Consider the following 16,532-nt stretch of genomic DNA (forward strand, 5'->3'; position numbering starts at 1 on the left):
TCATTCTGGGAGACTTATCAAGTCACCACCCTCATTATCATCAAATAAATCATTGCTCATTGATGTATTTTTCTAACTAACATGCTGGATAATCATATTTGCAAATGATGTCAGTGTAGCTGCTGTCAATCGAAGCTCCCAAAATGAAGACCAAAAGTAATTTTTCAATGAGATTTTAAGGATTTCTGTGAGCAAGTTTTAACATTTTTGTGCGCAGAGTTAGGATGGAATGGCACAATGTACAGTGCGAGCTGAAATGATCAGAACTGATTATAATGCAGAAGTCTAAGCCCATTTTAAAGGAAAATAGCTTTTAGTGTGACTGTTTTTAATGTTGCTAATAAGGGTTATAGAAAGCAGACTAATCCTCTAGAACAGGGATGTCAAACTCATTTTACACCATGGGCCACTTACAACTCAGTTTGATCTCAACTGGGCTGGACCAGTGAAAACTTTTATGAAGAAGTTGAACTACACATATAATCCCTGAGATATCTAATATACGAAAAAGTGCAATTTCAACAGTACATCTCAGTTTTTCAACATGATAAAGAAATGCTGTTTTTTAAGATAAATGAAAGAAACCTGTCAGTGACTCTTTGGACTTAGATTGTAATAAATAAATGTGTAAAATTCCAGTGAAGGTTCTGGTAGTTTATTCTTGTAATGATAAAACAAAGGTTCTGTTAATTCACATAGAATTTCCTTGTGTTAATATTATTATTACTTTACAACAAACAAAAATGTATGAATGACCATTAACAAGGTCTTTATCAGTAGGAAAAGCTGTAAAACCTGTGAAAATGGAGTCAAGGTTATAATTGGCCATTTTTGACATTTATATTTCACCTTTAAAAACTGTTGCCTCGCCTTGTTTGCTGTCACTCTTTTCAGCACAACCTCATAGCTGACTTTTTAGGGGTTTTTTTCTTCTTCTTTCATTTTGACATACTGTTTTAGCACAATGGACATAACATCAACAAAAATGTATCAGTTGGAACATGAGTTCTTTCTGAGCTAAATAGGTGGACACAATTATCTTGCTACTATCTCCCTACTAAAAGTCAACACTGGACAATGTTTGGCTCTTAAACAGCAAATCTTATTCCTCTGCATCACTTTTTCCCTCGTCAAATAAAACCAAAATGCTGTAAAATGCAGTGCAAGTACGGCTGCAGTTACTGATTACGTTTTGTGAGCGTATTCTACTGATTATTCCATTGATTAATTGGATAAGAAATACTTCCTAAATAATAGTAATAACAATAAATAGTATTCATATAAATAATATATTCAATATTATTTAATATTCGATAATGAGCAATAATAGATATTCACCAGAGAAAAGTCATAGGTCTTTCAAAATGAACTGGTCATTGCTTTGTATTTTAGAAATTGAGTGAGCATTTTAGAAATTAAAAGATTTTAAAGACAAAGGCAAAAAAAAAGAAAAAGAAAAGCGCACATGCAATTTAAACTAACGCATTAAAAAAATTGCCTATGCTCTGTCTTTAATTGGAGGTAAAAAGAGTTTTGACAGTATCACATCTCCTAGATGAGGTGGATTTGGTGTATGCTTGGCACCACTTTACTTGTGTGGGTAAGGAGGCGACCACACGCCACATGACCGGAGAGCAGCAGCCGAGTCCTTCCCATACAGTAGGATACAATATGAGACCACCTTTAGCTTTTCTGTTCCATAAATACACTACTTAAAGCGTAGTCACTTACAAGTGATACAAGCAAAAATGAAGTGGTGGAGTCATAGCAAATGCTGTATGGTACAGTCTGTACAAGACGTCTTTGTGACAATTTTGGTAATTAGATTCTAGTAATGCCTTTTTAGTCCTGTACTGAGAACCAGTTAGTGAATATCTGTGAGTATAGCCCCTTTTCCATTAGTACGGATTGACTCGCCACAGTTTTCGGGGGTTTCCATTAGGTTATAGTACCAGGTTCTAAAATGGTGCGTGCTCGGCAGGGTTTCAAAGCGATCCAACAAAGTAAAACGTGACGTCGTCCTCCAATGTAGAGCACCCCTTGCTGCACTCCACAGCATACACCATGTTGATTACTTTATGTTTGGGAATTTTGTCCTTAGAATGAAGTGGTTTTTGTCTGAAGGTGTGGCTGGGTCTAAAGTACACTGGGACGTCGTGCTTGGAGAGGATTCTCCCGAGTTTCACTGATTAACCTGTTACATATAAGGGATGACAATGTTATTCTGTTTGTCATTCTTTTTCTCCCATTTGCCAATTTGATGAAAGCACAAGTGGGATAACCACATTTTTTAAAGACCTTTCTTCACATCTCTGTGTTCCTTTTTTTCCCCTTCTGCATTAGAGCAAATGTTTTCTGCCCGGTGTTGTAGGGACCTGATTACTCCAAGTTTGAGTTCCAGCAGGTGGTGGGAGTCAAAGAGTGGGCACTATTCTGTGTGTGTGTGTGTGTGTGTGTGTGTGTGCGCGTGTGTGTGTGTGTGTGGGGGGGGGGCGCGCGCGCGCTTTGTGTAAACTTCAATGTTGAGGCTTCCAATCTCCTCAATGTGCACAGCACAGTCCAGAAATGTCAAACTATTATCCTTTGTATCTTCCCTGGTGAACTTTATATTTCTATCCAATGAGTTGATGTGAGCAGCGAGGGTTTCTGCTTCTTGGGTTTTGATTATGACCCAGGTGTCATCCATGTGTCTGTACCGGTGACTAGCCTTATTCTGTATTTTACTCAGCCAACTTGATAGTCAAGCTTGCTAGCCTTAGCCAATACTGTAGAACGACACTAAATATAAAACGAAAAAGGTAAATAATAAAAATAAAAGATAAGATAATTCAGAACCCCTGAAACTAATCTTTTATATACAGTTTAATCTAAATTTAAACATCTAGGTGACCAGTCACGCCCATCTATACTCTTTTTAATACTGCAAGTTTAAGTTTAAACCATCGTGTTGAAGAGGCAGACAAAAAATTACACCCCTAGTTACATCATATATATATCGGTTCATCAGAGTGAAGTTAAAGGAAGGGAAGTAAACATAATAACAAGCGCCTGAACTGGTTTTCCTGGATTATTTCCACATGTAACTCAATCAGCCCACAAACTTGCACACACACACACACACACACACACACACACACACACACACACACACACACACACACACACACACGAAAACAGCCTTGCACACACAGACTGTTCTTCCCTGCCCTTTTACTCTTCTTCCGCTTTGGCTGATGTTGCTCTCTCACACACTCTCATAAACAAACACAAACATAAGCGTACAAAAGAGAGGTTTTTCCTCAAACTATGTACCCACTCACTCGCCCACGTGTGAGCTCTATGGTCTTCCCCCAAAGTGGAATACATCTGCATTATCACTTACATTACAAAAATATGCAAATAAGAACACAGTTCTCCTTACTGCAAATGAAACTTTTAAACAACGCCGTTCACTGTTTGTGCACTTCCTTGAAAACGTGAGCAAAATAGACATGGTGGGCCAACATGCTGCCATCCACCTACACACACATGGAGAACATCCAAAATGTTTTATGCTCACTTGAGAATTTGGCAGGAGCCACACATTTAAGTAAGTAACAGAATGACAAATCTAAGTACCATAAGAGTTCTGGAAGGGCCTGAGGATTAATAACTAAGACTAAGAACTAAGAGTTCTTTTTTGTTGAACTGTTGCAGTCAGACTTCACTTAACATACAATTTCTTCTTCTTTTGACTGACATCTTTAGGGGCTGTCACAGTACATCATCTGCTTCTGTCTCTCTCTTTGTTCTGTGTGAAATAAAGAATAATATGGGCTACTCTTGTTTATGTTTGTGCTTTTGCTGGTCATTTCCTTTTGCACCCCCAAAAAAGAAAAAAGAGAGTAAAACAACAGACTTCAGAAAAAAAAAATTGAAATACCTGGAACAGAGTATTAGCTCTTTGGTTTTTGTTTTTTCTTTGCCTTTCTTCCTTGTCATAGTGAACTCTGTCACATTTTTTCCTGTTCAAGCCAACTTTTCATCTAATCATCATTTAACCTAACACAACTGAGACTGCTCTGTTAGCTTCATGAAGGACATGTTATGTGTGTCACAACTGAACCATCCTTTCCCAATTCCCAAAGAAAAGTATAGCAACACAGATTCCAAGCTGTGTTTAAATTTTAACATCAACAGATTAATGCAGTCCTCTTATTTTATGCTGATTCATTGACATTGCATTGCCTCATAAATGTCTTGTATCTAGTTAAATGTCAAACCAAATTAGGTGTGCAGACAACTTTTCCTGATTCTTGAAATAGCTTAAATTCCTTTTTCAATGTCATCTTTTTTATTTATTTATTCATTCATTCTAAATAAGAAGCAAAATCCACAACAGGCCCTCCATGGGTTTGTATCCAGGAGCCTCTTGCTACAAAACAACACTAGTAACTTCTCCTAAAGCCAATAATCTTGTAATAGATCATGTCAAATGTATAAGTGTATAACCATTTTTGTGAATTTCTGTGTCCTGTAAAACAAAACAAGCTTTAAGATGAGATGCTTACCTTCGAGGAGGATGCTGCTGTCGCTCCTTCCGCCTGCCTTCCCTCAAGTTGACAGGTTTTCCAGGTTCCCTGGGTGGCAGGGGTTTGACTGCTCCACCAGCTCCTGCACCTCCAGCATCTCGTGGATTGTTAGGAGGCTTTCCTCCATCTGGCAAGGGTTTGGATGGTCTGGACTGCAGTCCCGAAGGCATAGAAGGGCTGGAAGCTTTTTTCATGGGAGGCCTGTCCCTGCGAGGAGGGGGCATGGCATCCTGCTTCAGTGGTATGCTAGGGAAGGAAAAGGGATCTTATAGGTATACAGACAGTAATGGCAGGCATGTGATAGTAGCTAGTAGTGGTGCAACGGATGAAAAATCTCACGGTTCGGATTGGATAACAGTTTTAAGTCACAGATCGGATCAATTTCGGATCAGCAAAAATAGAAAAAAAAGACAAAAATTCGACTTGCCATTTATTTATTTAAGTATTTTTTGCTTATTAAAAAACATTCAACTGAAGACTCATTCCACGCACTTATATAAAAACAAATTAAGGTGCAATATGGACATTATGGACCATGCTGGGCAGCCTCTGCATCCTCTGCACACAGCCATAAAGTCTGTTTAGGGAAAGGTTGCTTCTCCCAAAGTCAAGAACCAGCAGACTTAAAAAGTCCTTTGTCCCACAGGCCATCAAACTGTCTAACTCCTCGCTGGAGGGGAGAGGGAGGGGAAACGGGGACAAAGGAGGGGGGAAAAAGTAGCTGTAGTGCCTTTTCACTGTGCAATAGTTTTTGTTAATATCCAACGGTGTAATAGACTCACAATACTTGAAATGTGCCGTTCCCTTGTATTCTTATTCCTATTTATTGTATTTATGCCTTTTGTGTTCTCTGTATTTATATATGTGTATATATGGTATATTTCTGCTCACATTCTGCAACTTCTGTTGGTGCTGTGCTACTGGAAACTGAATTTCCCAGAGGAAACCACCCGAGGGATAAATAAAGTTTCATTTAATTTAATGTAATCTATAGGGCAGTACAGGGCTTGTACCTACCACTCCGCTGTGATATAACGAGCGGTCACGGTCACGTGGCTTTCCGTTGCCCTGGAGGTCCACCCATTTGTAGTTAGAGCAACAGAAGATGCCTGGGACAGTGCAGCCATAACTTTAAACTTCTCCTGCTCATACCTGCTTGGAACGATCTTGTCGCTGAAGTGGACGCGCAACGAGATATCATAGTGTGGCTCAAGCACGTTCATCACAGTTTAAACCCCTTGTTTTGCACAACGGAATACGGCCTCCCGTCTGCAGCTAAACACCCCAATAGCCCAGTCGGATTGGGCAGCAAAGGGCTGCTTAAATGCCGCAAACTCCTGTACTCCGCTACTTGGACCGCTGACCATAACTACCGCTTGACAGACTGACCACGCGCACCACACACATACTTTTTTTTTTCTTTTTCGAATCTTCGGATCACGTGCGTGCCGAACCGTGGACTGGGATCGGTTCGGAATTCGGATCAATCGTGATCCGTTGCACCACTAGTAGCTAGCATGCAACTATCCAACTATGGGTGGCTGTAGCTCAGGTGGCAGAGCAGGTCAGCCACTAATCAGAAGGTCGGTGGTTCGATCCCAGGCTGCATCCTGGCTGCATGCCAAATATCCTTGGGCAAGATACTAACCCCGTGTTTGCCTACTGGTGGTGGTCAGAGGGCCCGGTGGCGCCTGTGTCCGGCAGCCTCGCCTCTGTCAGCGCGCCCCAGGGCAGCTGTGGCTACAATGTAGCTTGCTATCGCCAGTGTGTGAATGTGTGTGTGAATGGGTGAATGACTGAATGTAGTGTAAAGCGCTTTGGGGTCCTATGGACTAGAAAAGCGCTATACAAATGCAGGCCATTTACCATTTACCAGGCCATCCAATCGAATCGAATCCAACTTTCTGTATAATCCACTTTAAAACAGCCAGCACAGGACCAAAGCTCTGTACAGTAAATAAGTTGAGAACAGTAGATAAAATGAAACAAAAAAACCCCAAAACTAAATAAAACAACTAAAAGAAAAATAAACTAAGAAAAACAACATCTCACAAGGTGTCAAAGGCCAGGGTGAAGAGACGGATTTTCAGAAGTGATTTTAAAAACAGGCAGAGAAGAGGCCTGTATAGAGGCAGTTTGGGAACTGCTACAGCAAAAGCAGAGTCTCTGAGTTTACGCTCAGTCCTGGGTACATTCAGGAACAGTTAATCAGCTAACCTGAGAGAGCGCGTGGGTGTATAAGTCAGTAGCAGCTCAGAGAGATAAGATGGGGCTAGGCCATGGAGGGCTTTAAAATAACTTTAAAATGAATCCTAAAAGGAATGGGCAGCCAGTGAAGTGAAGCTAAAATAGGGGAAATGTGCTCAGACTTTAAAGTGCCAGTTAAAAGACGAGCTGCAGCATTTTGCACCCTCCGTAGATGAGTAATGGATGAAGCACTGACCCCTATATAAAGTCTGTTACAGTAATCCAGCTGACTGGTAACAAAGTTGTGAATAACTGTCTCAAAGTGCTGCCGTGAAAGATTTGGTTTTATTTTAGCCAATTGCCTGAGCTGAAAGACGCACGATTTTATGACTGCCTTAATCTAACTGTTAAGCTTAAAGTTCAGAGTCCACTTTGACCCCGAGCTTTGTGACAGTTGGCTCATTATACTGGGCCAAGGAATCTAAAGACACATTGAAGGTCTCAGTGGGGCTACCAAAAAGCATAATCTTAGTGTTTTTGTCATTGAATTTTAAAGTTACAAGACACCCAAGCTTTAATGTCATCAAGACACTGAAGTCATGGCTGTATAGAATGTGTGCCTTTTTTCTTTACATAGATCTGACAGGCATCAGCATAAAAGTGAAAAGCAACGCTGTATTTGCTCAGTATAAAACCAAGACGGAGCACATACAAAGAAAAGAGGAGGGGGCCTAGAACTGAGCCCTGTGGGTCACCACAGAAGAGAGAAGCAGAGGAGGACACATGGTTACAGAGACTGACACAAAAAGTCTGCTCCAACAGTAGGACCTGAACCACTCCAGTGCTGTGCCTCTAATGCCCACTGCATTGCACAGCATAGGAATGCAACCTTGCAGCTACCGATCAACAAGAAGCCCTTCAAGTGCAAACCTCCGCCAAAGCAGCTCACTCTCTGCTCAGGATTTACATTGAAACTTTTAAAAATTTTAATATTTACCCTTTGGCTACAACAGGCTGAAGGTCTGCTTTGTTCTTAGCGTTCCTCAGTGCTGCTGGACTTGGTGAGGGAGATGTGGAGAAAGACTGAGACCTATAAATTAGATCAGATCAGATCACTCAAATGCACAAAACAATGCGATTCATAGTCAGTTGCTTGTTTTCAATTTTAGAAATTCTCGAGTGGCTTGACATATCTTAGCAGAATGTGTCAAAAAATGGTGTTGGAGAGCAGAAACACATTAAAAACACAAACACACTATAAGATTTATGTACCTAGAGTGGCTGCCGCTGAAGGAGCTGCGTTGGGACGAGTGGCTGGAGTAGGAGCTGAATGAGGAGGAACGGCTGCGGGAACGGGACGATCCGGAGCCTGTATAGGATGAAGAGCGGGACGAGGACCTGAAACGCACATGGAATAAACCCAATTAAAATTCTGAATGGGCTACTGAAGAATTATCAAGCAATTCCTTTCTACCTTCTACACTAAAACAAAAAGTAACCAGAACAGGACGAAGGTTGTTTTTGGCTCTCAGTGCACTCCATTTGTGTAACTTCCCCCCTGAGGGTACTGAGGGGTGAAAGTATGAGACGCAAATGACCATTCCTGCAGTTAATGGGTCGCTTCTCTGCAGCTGTGACCTCACTGAGGAGAGTGAACACAAGGAAAGCGGCGGGGCCAGACGGCATCACCGGCCGTCTGCTGCGCTGCTGTGCTGACCAGCTAGCAGGTGTGTTCACTTACATCTTCAACGAGTCCCTGGCGAAGTCTGTGGTCCCCACATGCTTCAAAAGATCCACCATCATCCCTGTGCCCAAGAACAGCAAACCCTCATCCCTGAACGATTACCGGCCAGTTGCACTGACCTCGGTAGTAATGAAGGTGTTTGAGAGGCTGCTGAAGAACATCATCTCCTCCTCCATCCCAGACACCACAGATCCGCTGCAGTTCGCCTACAGATCCAACAGATCCACAGAGGATGCCATCGCCCACGTCCTACACACCACTCTCAGCCACGTGGACAAAAAACAGGGTAACTATGTGCGAATGCTGTTTGTTGATTACAGTTCAGCGTTTAACACAATAGTGCCCTGCAGACTGTTCACAAAGCTGAGGGATCTGGGACTTAACAGCCGTCTGTGTGCATGGGTGTTGGACTTCCTCACCGGCAGAACTCAGGTGGTGAGGGTGGGCAGGTGCTTCTCCAACAGCATCACCATCAACACAGGAGCACCTCAGGGATGTGTCCTCTCGCCACTGCTCTACTCCCTCTACACTTCAGACTGTGTGGCCACCCATGGCTCCAACACCATTGTGAAGTTTGCTGACGACACAGTGGTGTTGGGTGCCATCTCCAACAACGATGAGGTGGCCTACATGGATGAAGTGAAGAATCTGGCATCGTGGTGCCAGGACAACCACCTCCAGCTGAACGTCAGCAAGACCAAGGAGCTGGTGGTGGACTTCAGAAGGGGTCAGCACAGAGACTACAAGCCCATTATCATCAATGGAGCTCCAGTGGAGAGGGTGCAGTCCTTCAAGTATCTTGGTGTCCACATCTCCTCAGACCTGACATGGGCTGCCCACATTCAGGTCCAGACCAAAAAGGCTAGGCAGCGCCTGTATCACCTACGACAACTGAGGAAGTTCAGGGTCTCTCCAAAGATCCTCAGGATTTTCTATACAGGCGCTGTGGAGAGCATCCTCACACAGAACATGACATCGTGGTTCGGGAACAGCTGTGTGAAGGACCAAAAAGCTCTCCAGAGAGTGATCCGTACAGCAGAACGCTGCTGCAGGATTGCTCTCCCCCCGCTTCAGGACACCTACACCAGGAGATGCCGGACTAGAGCAGCGCAGATACTGAAGGACCCGTCCCATCCTGGCAACAAACTGTTCCAACTTCTGCAATCTGGTAGAAGGTTCCGCATCTTCCGGGCAAGGACAGAGAGACTCAAGAGGAGCTTCTATCCCCAAGCCATCCGTGCCCTAAACACACACACCCGCCCTCTCACATCATCTATAATTGACTGAGACAGGACTCTCTTCCAGACACTCTAAACCAAGGCACAATGTACATTTCAATTCCTTTAATTTTAAATATGTTTATATTGTCTATCCTGTAAAATAGTCAGATGTCTATTCATATTAATGTACAGAATTCACCTGCTTGCTGCTACTACTGCACATTCACCCAGTGTATATACTATATGTATATATATATAATGTTCTTCCTCTACACCCCCCCCCCAATTTTTGCACATGTCGAGGAGCGTGTCAGGCTACATTTCACTGTGTGTTATACTTGTATAACTATGCATGTGACAAATAAAGAACCTTGAACTAGGGCTGGGCCATATTATACCGTTCACGGTAATACCGGTATAATGTTAGGCAACGATAGGAAAATGAAATATCGCGATAGAATATGAGTAAAACGCGCATGCGCAGTGCCTTTGTTTTCATACGCACATGGCCGATTGTTGAGTGAAACAGATGAACCAGAATTGGTTTGTAAAAATGGTGCAACTTCAGTGATGTGGAACTGGTTTGGTGTTTGTCCGTCAGATACACGACAAAGCACATTTTTTTGCAGAACATGCAAGCGGCCGTCGGACTAAGATGCCCTTAAATCTGGGAGTAATCTGGGTCCTAAACTCCGTATCTTTCAGGTGAAACAACACTGCAGCATCACTAAGAGTTAAAAACTGTCTAAATTCTTTCATCTTTAATAAAACGATCAGCATTGCTGCTTTACCAGGTGTAACTATGAAGTTTAACTTCCAGGCATCCATGAAAACAAAATGTATTACATTTAACGGAGTTAGAAGCTAGCAGGAAGCTAGCGGAAGTTAGCTCGCTAGTTTCGCTAGTTAGTTCTGACTGTTCTCTCAGTCAGAACATGCATGATATTGCATGTTCTGACTGAGAGATTTCTGAAAAAAATCAAACGTACAGCTCTGCTATCACTTCCAACATAAATGAAGACAGGAAACTAAACAGCAGTGACGTTTGTAGGGTTACTGAAGTTGGGCTAGCTGGTATATAATTATGTGCTACGTGATCGCTAGCGACACAGCTATGTTAGCATAACATAAACAGTGAAGCTGGAGGACAAACACTAACACTTTTCCACTTATAAAAGTTAACGCTAAGGTTCCTCATGGTTAGAGACAAATGCAATCGCATGGCAGGATGCTGTAAAAGGACCAATCTTCAGTCAGGAGAACAACTGAGATAATCCATCCACAATACGAGGTTAGTCATTAATATACTGCAACAACATGGGAATAGAGCCGCTGCCAGAGAATTCAACATTAATGAATCAAAGGTACAGAAGTGGAGGAAGCAAGAAGAATGAGTTTAATAAAGTTTGATTTATCTGACTGCTTTGTTTCGATTAATGTGCCTTATAATCCCGCGCACCTTATGGTCCGAAAAATGCGTACTGCACACTGCAGTTTAATGTTGCAAAGCACCTCTTTTTAACTTCAGTGGATATTATACATGGTTATGCTCAGGATATGTCAGCCCATTTCTACTGGAAATGCCTTTTGGTTAAACTTTCAGCAAGGAATTTGCATTTGCACTGTTACATTTTTATAAAGCTTTAATGTACATAAAAACCAGCTTCTTGTTTAAGTGAAAATAAATGGAAGGTTGTCTTTTTGCGCTAGTAATGTTGTGGAGTTGTATTTTGTCTCGCATCAATTATATCGTCAGTTATATCGTTATCGCAAATTTTCAAATATATATCGTGATAAATATTTTTGGCCATATCGCCCTGCTCTACCTTGAACCCTGACATCTCAGTCGTGGGGCTCTCCGGCCTTGGAGGAGCCCGACAACTCTCGCTGCAGGAGTACCTCTCGGGGCAGTATCATCCAGGGTGACACTGACCACAGATGCATCCCTGTCAGGTTGGGGTGCAACTATGATGGGCAGAGCAGTGAATGGCATTTGGTCACAGAGACTGGCTCTGAATCACATAAATGTGCTGGAGCTCCGCGCGGTGCTCCTAGCCTTACGGCATTTTCTGCCATATCTCAGGGGACGACATGTTTTTGTGAAAACAGACAACTCCACTGTAGTTGCTTATATCAACCGCCAGGGCGGTACCTGTTCCCGGCAGCTACACAGGTTAGCCAGGGAAATAATTGTGTGGAGCAGCACACGGCTCCTCTCCCTTCGAGCAACTCACGTGTCAGGAATTCTGAATGGGGGGGCGGACCTCCTGTCCAGAGGGAATCCACTGTTCGGAGAATGGAAGCTTCACCCACAGGTGGTGGAGCAGATTTGGCAGAGATATGGCCGGACTGCCGTAGATCTCTTCGCCTCGCAAGAAAACACTCAGTGCCCTCTGTTTTTCTCGCTGTCAGACGTAGATGCGTCACTGGGCATGGATGTGCTGGCCCATCCATGGCCAAACACACTGCTGTATGCTTCTCCTCCCTTCAGCCTGATCTTCCCAACACTGATCAGAGTGAGTGATCAGGGGCTGTCACTGATTTTAATAGCTCCACGGTGGCCATTCAAACAGGTGCATGGGGAGATATACGATCCCCATCCAGACCAGGAGGCTCTCTGGGCCTGGCCTGTGAAAGGTGGAATTTGAAGGCAGCAGGCATGCCTCCGAAGGTTATTGAAACCATTCCGAATGCCAGAGCCTCCTCCACTCGTTCCATTTAAAACAGTAAATGGCGGGTTTTTGAAGAGTGGTGCCATGAAAAGCAGATAATCCCTTTCCAGCGTTCAGTGGTGGAGCTGTTGTGTTTTCTTCAGGACTTGCTGGACAAAAGGAGAGCTTTTTCTACCATAAAGGTCTATTTGGCAGCTATTTCAGCCTGCCACGTGGGGTTTGGTGATAAACCTGCTGGTCAGCACCCTCTTATATGTTGCTTCATGAGGGAGGCACGTCAAACGCTCCAAGTCACTAGACCACTGGTCCCTTTATGGGATCTGTCAGTCGTTTTAGATGCCCTCTTTAGATGCCCTCTTCCACCACCCCTTTGAGCCTATCGGGGCAGTGGGGTTGAAGTTTCTCTCTCTTAAAACCGCTCTGCTGTTGGCTGTAACCACAGCCAAGCGAGTTAGTGAATTAAAGGCTCTGTCTATTCACCCCTCTTGTCTACAGCTGACCCCGTGACTCACTAAAGCGTGTCTAAGGCCTAACCCAGCCTTTGTCCCTAAGGTGTTGGAAACTGGATAACACCTTTCATTATTAGGCTCCATGTTAAGCCTAATATGGAGAAGTCCCTACCTTGAGGAGTTGGACACAGAGATTGAAGAGCCTGATGGTCGATGACGCCGGCGGCCCCGTGGGGGCGAGCCCGGTGCTGGACGTCTCCTGGGGGATTTGGACCGTCGCCATGGGTCCTTCCACTCATCTGGTCGTCTCATGATTGGAACAACCTCCTTCTTTGATGGGGGCTCAATCGGCCTGCTGACAAAATTGAAAAGTTGAAATCCAATTGAATTTTTTATATATATACACCTTATATAACTATAATCTTAATGAAAAAGAAAAGTTTTAAGCCAAATCTTGCAAGTAGGGACTGTGTCTGTCTCCAAAATCCAAAATGAAGGTCTTTCTACAGAAGAGCTGCCCTGAAAGCTAAGGGCTCTGTCTTAGGAACTACAAGTAAGCCTGCAGTCTGACAGTGAAGTGCTCTGGTTGGGGTGAGGTATTTAAAATAAGATGCGGCCTGATTATTCAAAACCTTGTATGTGAGGAGAAGAATTTTAAAAAAGATTCTGGAATTAACAGAAAACCAACGAATAAAAGCAAGTATGCGAGAAATAGGATCTCTCTTTCTAGTCCCTGCAGCATTTTGGATCAACTAAAGGCTTTCAAAGAGCCGAAAATTAATAAATTACAATAGTTGAGCATGGAAGTAATACATGCATGAAGGCATTCAGGGGGTCACGTGACCAAGACGACAGCTTAATAGAGAAGCTCTGGGAACCATGGTCTACATTTTTAAAAACAACCCTTACAAACTGTCAATCTCTCTGTATAAGGACACAGTATGTCAAAAACCTACAGCAGCTAGGCATCCCACAAAGGGAAATGCCAGTGTTCAAAACAGGTTCTGTGTTCAGTGTGTGCGAGTGCTTGAATGTATAATGTATGTGTAAATTTGTGGTTTTTGTTTGTTTTGTTGGGGGGTTTTTTGTGCACAATCTAAAAGACACCAGGATAATATAATAACAACATATAGCGAGGACCAAACAGGAAAGTTTCATTGTTAATATAATGAGCTGGAATGTCAGCGCAAAGAGAAAACTAAATGAAACAAGTATTCAATAGAATACAAGACTTTAAATCTAAGATGATCTTAAATGCGATAAATGCATCTGACCACATCAGACATAAAATTGCTGACTAAATGTTTATTTCACATTTGTCTTAACAGTTAGGCAAGAGGGGTTGCCATCCCTATACACTAGTCAATGTAACTCCGCATGGGAGTTACATTGTCATTCAAGTTAATATCCTCTCACAAAAATAAATTATATGTCTATCTGTGTGTAGCCCATTGATGACAACCCGTTTTTTTGAGAGAATATTTTTAACTGTCTGCTTTAGAAGGAATCTACACTGTAGGAAGGGACTTTAACTTTACTCAGTAATGGACAGATCCACCCGGACTGACAAAACATGCAAAAAGAAAGAAAGAAAGTGCCATTCATGCGCTATTTTTTTTTTAAATATCCAAAGAGTTACAATCCCAAGTCAAAAAATGCTTCTATATTAGATGTAGTATTGTGATTAGTGATCATGCTGCAATCTCTATGCAAGTTCAATGAGATGGAGACTGCAAACAATTTTGTTAACGGATCAAATTTTTGGTGAATTTGTAGAAAGATGCATAGACAAATACTATGAAAGAAATGAATCTGAAAACAAAGCAAGTATTATGTGGAAGGCTTTTAAAGCCCATTCTTATCCTTAGTCAGCTGTCAATGTTGCCCACTCTGGTTCCTGGAAGACAATAAACATTGGTTGCTGTTTCTTTCTATCTACTTTATTTTTATTTTTTGAGAGAAACCATTCATAAAAGCCAGACTAAACAAATCCTTTTTTCGCTTCTTATCTGCTAACCTGTTGTGCATCAGACATGTAATAATGGCTGAATAAAGCGTAAAATATACCCTGTTACTGTTTTGACAAGTCATTAATGTGACCTGCACATTATTGTGTGTATGCTGTATTTATTCAAAGCATGAGATGTAGAGGTTTAATCTAAACGTTCCAATTAGTAGGGAACATGCTCTAACTCCTCAGTCACAGCTCTTATGAAAACATTTAGTCAAGAAATTGATATGGACATGAGAATTATATTAGGAATTAAAAAGCTAATAATTATAAAAAAAATAGTGAAAAGAATAACATGTCATAATTTCAATATTTATCATCTCCCATTATGTTCTTGTTAAAACGCACATTTGTGTTTTTGTTTAGCTTATCTGTGTACGCAATTGAGTTAAAAATTGTATACATAACGTCTTATTTTATAGTGTAACCTTCATGTGTTTTATCTAAAGCACACTCTGTGGATTTACATGCTAATTATATTGACAGGATTCTTTCACTGTCTTTTTAAAGATTCACTAGCTTAGCTTGTAGCCAACTCGCAAGCAGCATGGCCTCTTCACCTGTCCTTGCTGCACTTTCCTGCTCAGTGTGCCAAATATCCTGAGCAGCCAGAAAAACTGGAGAGCTGGGTGACGGTAGGGATGAAGTACCGTCCTAAACAGAAGCCTACAGTACACCACCAACCTCTTCATGTGTCTGAGGGAAATTGAAAACAGCTGGCTAAGGGGCAAATGTAAAATCTGTAAAATTATAATTCACATTGACAATAATGACACCCGGTAATTTGAATCGGACACCAAAATTGATATTGAATGGCTGAGTAACTATATCAGTTAAAGTCTAACGAGCTTGGAAAGAAAAAGCGTCTGGACGTCTGTTTCTTGAAGATGCCTCACCTCTCATCCAAGAAGCTTCTTCAGTTCTAAGAGCAACTGGTGGAGAGTCCCAGATTTTTAAGCCCTATTGAGAGTGTCCTGGACCCCCTATTGATCCTCTGCCTAATTCCACTTAGCCAAGGTCCGAAAACGGATGCCTTGATGATGACATTTTATTACAGCAATTCGAGGATGCTGAAGGTATTACAGGTACTGCACTGCTGTGGTTTGTATCATATCTATCTAATAGACTCCAATGGGTTCATGTAAATAGAGAGTCCTCTTCACAAACTAAGGTTAATTATTGAGTTCCACAGGGTTCTGTGGTAGGAACAATTCTATTTACATTATACATGCTTCCCATAAGCCCCTTTTCGGTTTTCCCTGATGATGATGAAAAAGAAACATTTTGATCCAACACCTTCAAAGCCCTTTGGACCTCCATGTCATCCAGAGAAGAAAAGCTGAAGGGTTAAACCGCAGATTCAGTTTAAATGGCTGCAGAGAGAGCATGCTGCTCATTAAGCGTTATAAATCTAAAAGAAAAATTCAAATAGATACCCTGAAGAAAGAAAATGTTCATTACAGCAGTTAATACAGCTAACATTAAAATGTTCGTGGCAGTTTAACATTTCGATAACTGTTCAATACTGACATGTGAAGTTATTTCAGTGGAAACACAAAGACACCGCAGATGATACTTATTTGCAACAGTATCAGTAGCTAGTCAAGTTAATTTTTAATATTAATTAGTGTCTGAGAATTTAGTTTTTCACGGCCCTAGTTTAGCAGAGAGTTATCTG

General features: G+C 42.0%; 1 protein-coding gene across 1 annotated transcript in view; it reads right to left on the reverse strand.

The window, feature by feature from the left end:
* The window catches only part of zc3h18 (zinc finger CCCH-type containing 18), a 56,978-nt gene that overhangs the window by 11,473 nt on the left and 28,973 nt on the right, over window positions 1-16,532 (reverse strand). Inside the window, exons 10-13 of the mRNA XM_082539527.1 lie at window positions 13,016-13,195; window positions 8,031-8,156; window positions 7,756-7,848; window positions 4,551-4,817 (exon numbers count right to left, since the gene is read on the reverse strand). Of these exons, the coding sequence (XP_082395653.1) occupies window positions 4,551-4,817; window positions 7,756-7,848; window positions 8,031-8,156; window positions 13,016-13,195 (666 nt within the window). The remainder of the gene's footprint in view (window positions 1-4,550; window positions 4,818-7,755; window positions 7,849-8,030; window positions 8,157-13,015; window positions 13,196-16,532) is intronic.

The sequence above is a fragment of the Aulonocara stuartgranti genome (assembly GCF_965226115.1).
Source record: "Aulonocara stuartgranti genome assembly, chromosome: 7".
Classification (NCBI taxonomy): domain Eukaryota; kingdom Metazoa; phylum Chordata; class Actinopteri; order Cichliformes; family Cichlidae; genus Aulonocara; species Aulonocara stuartgranti.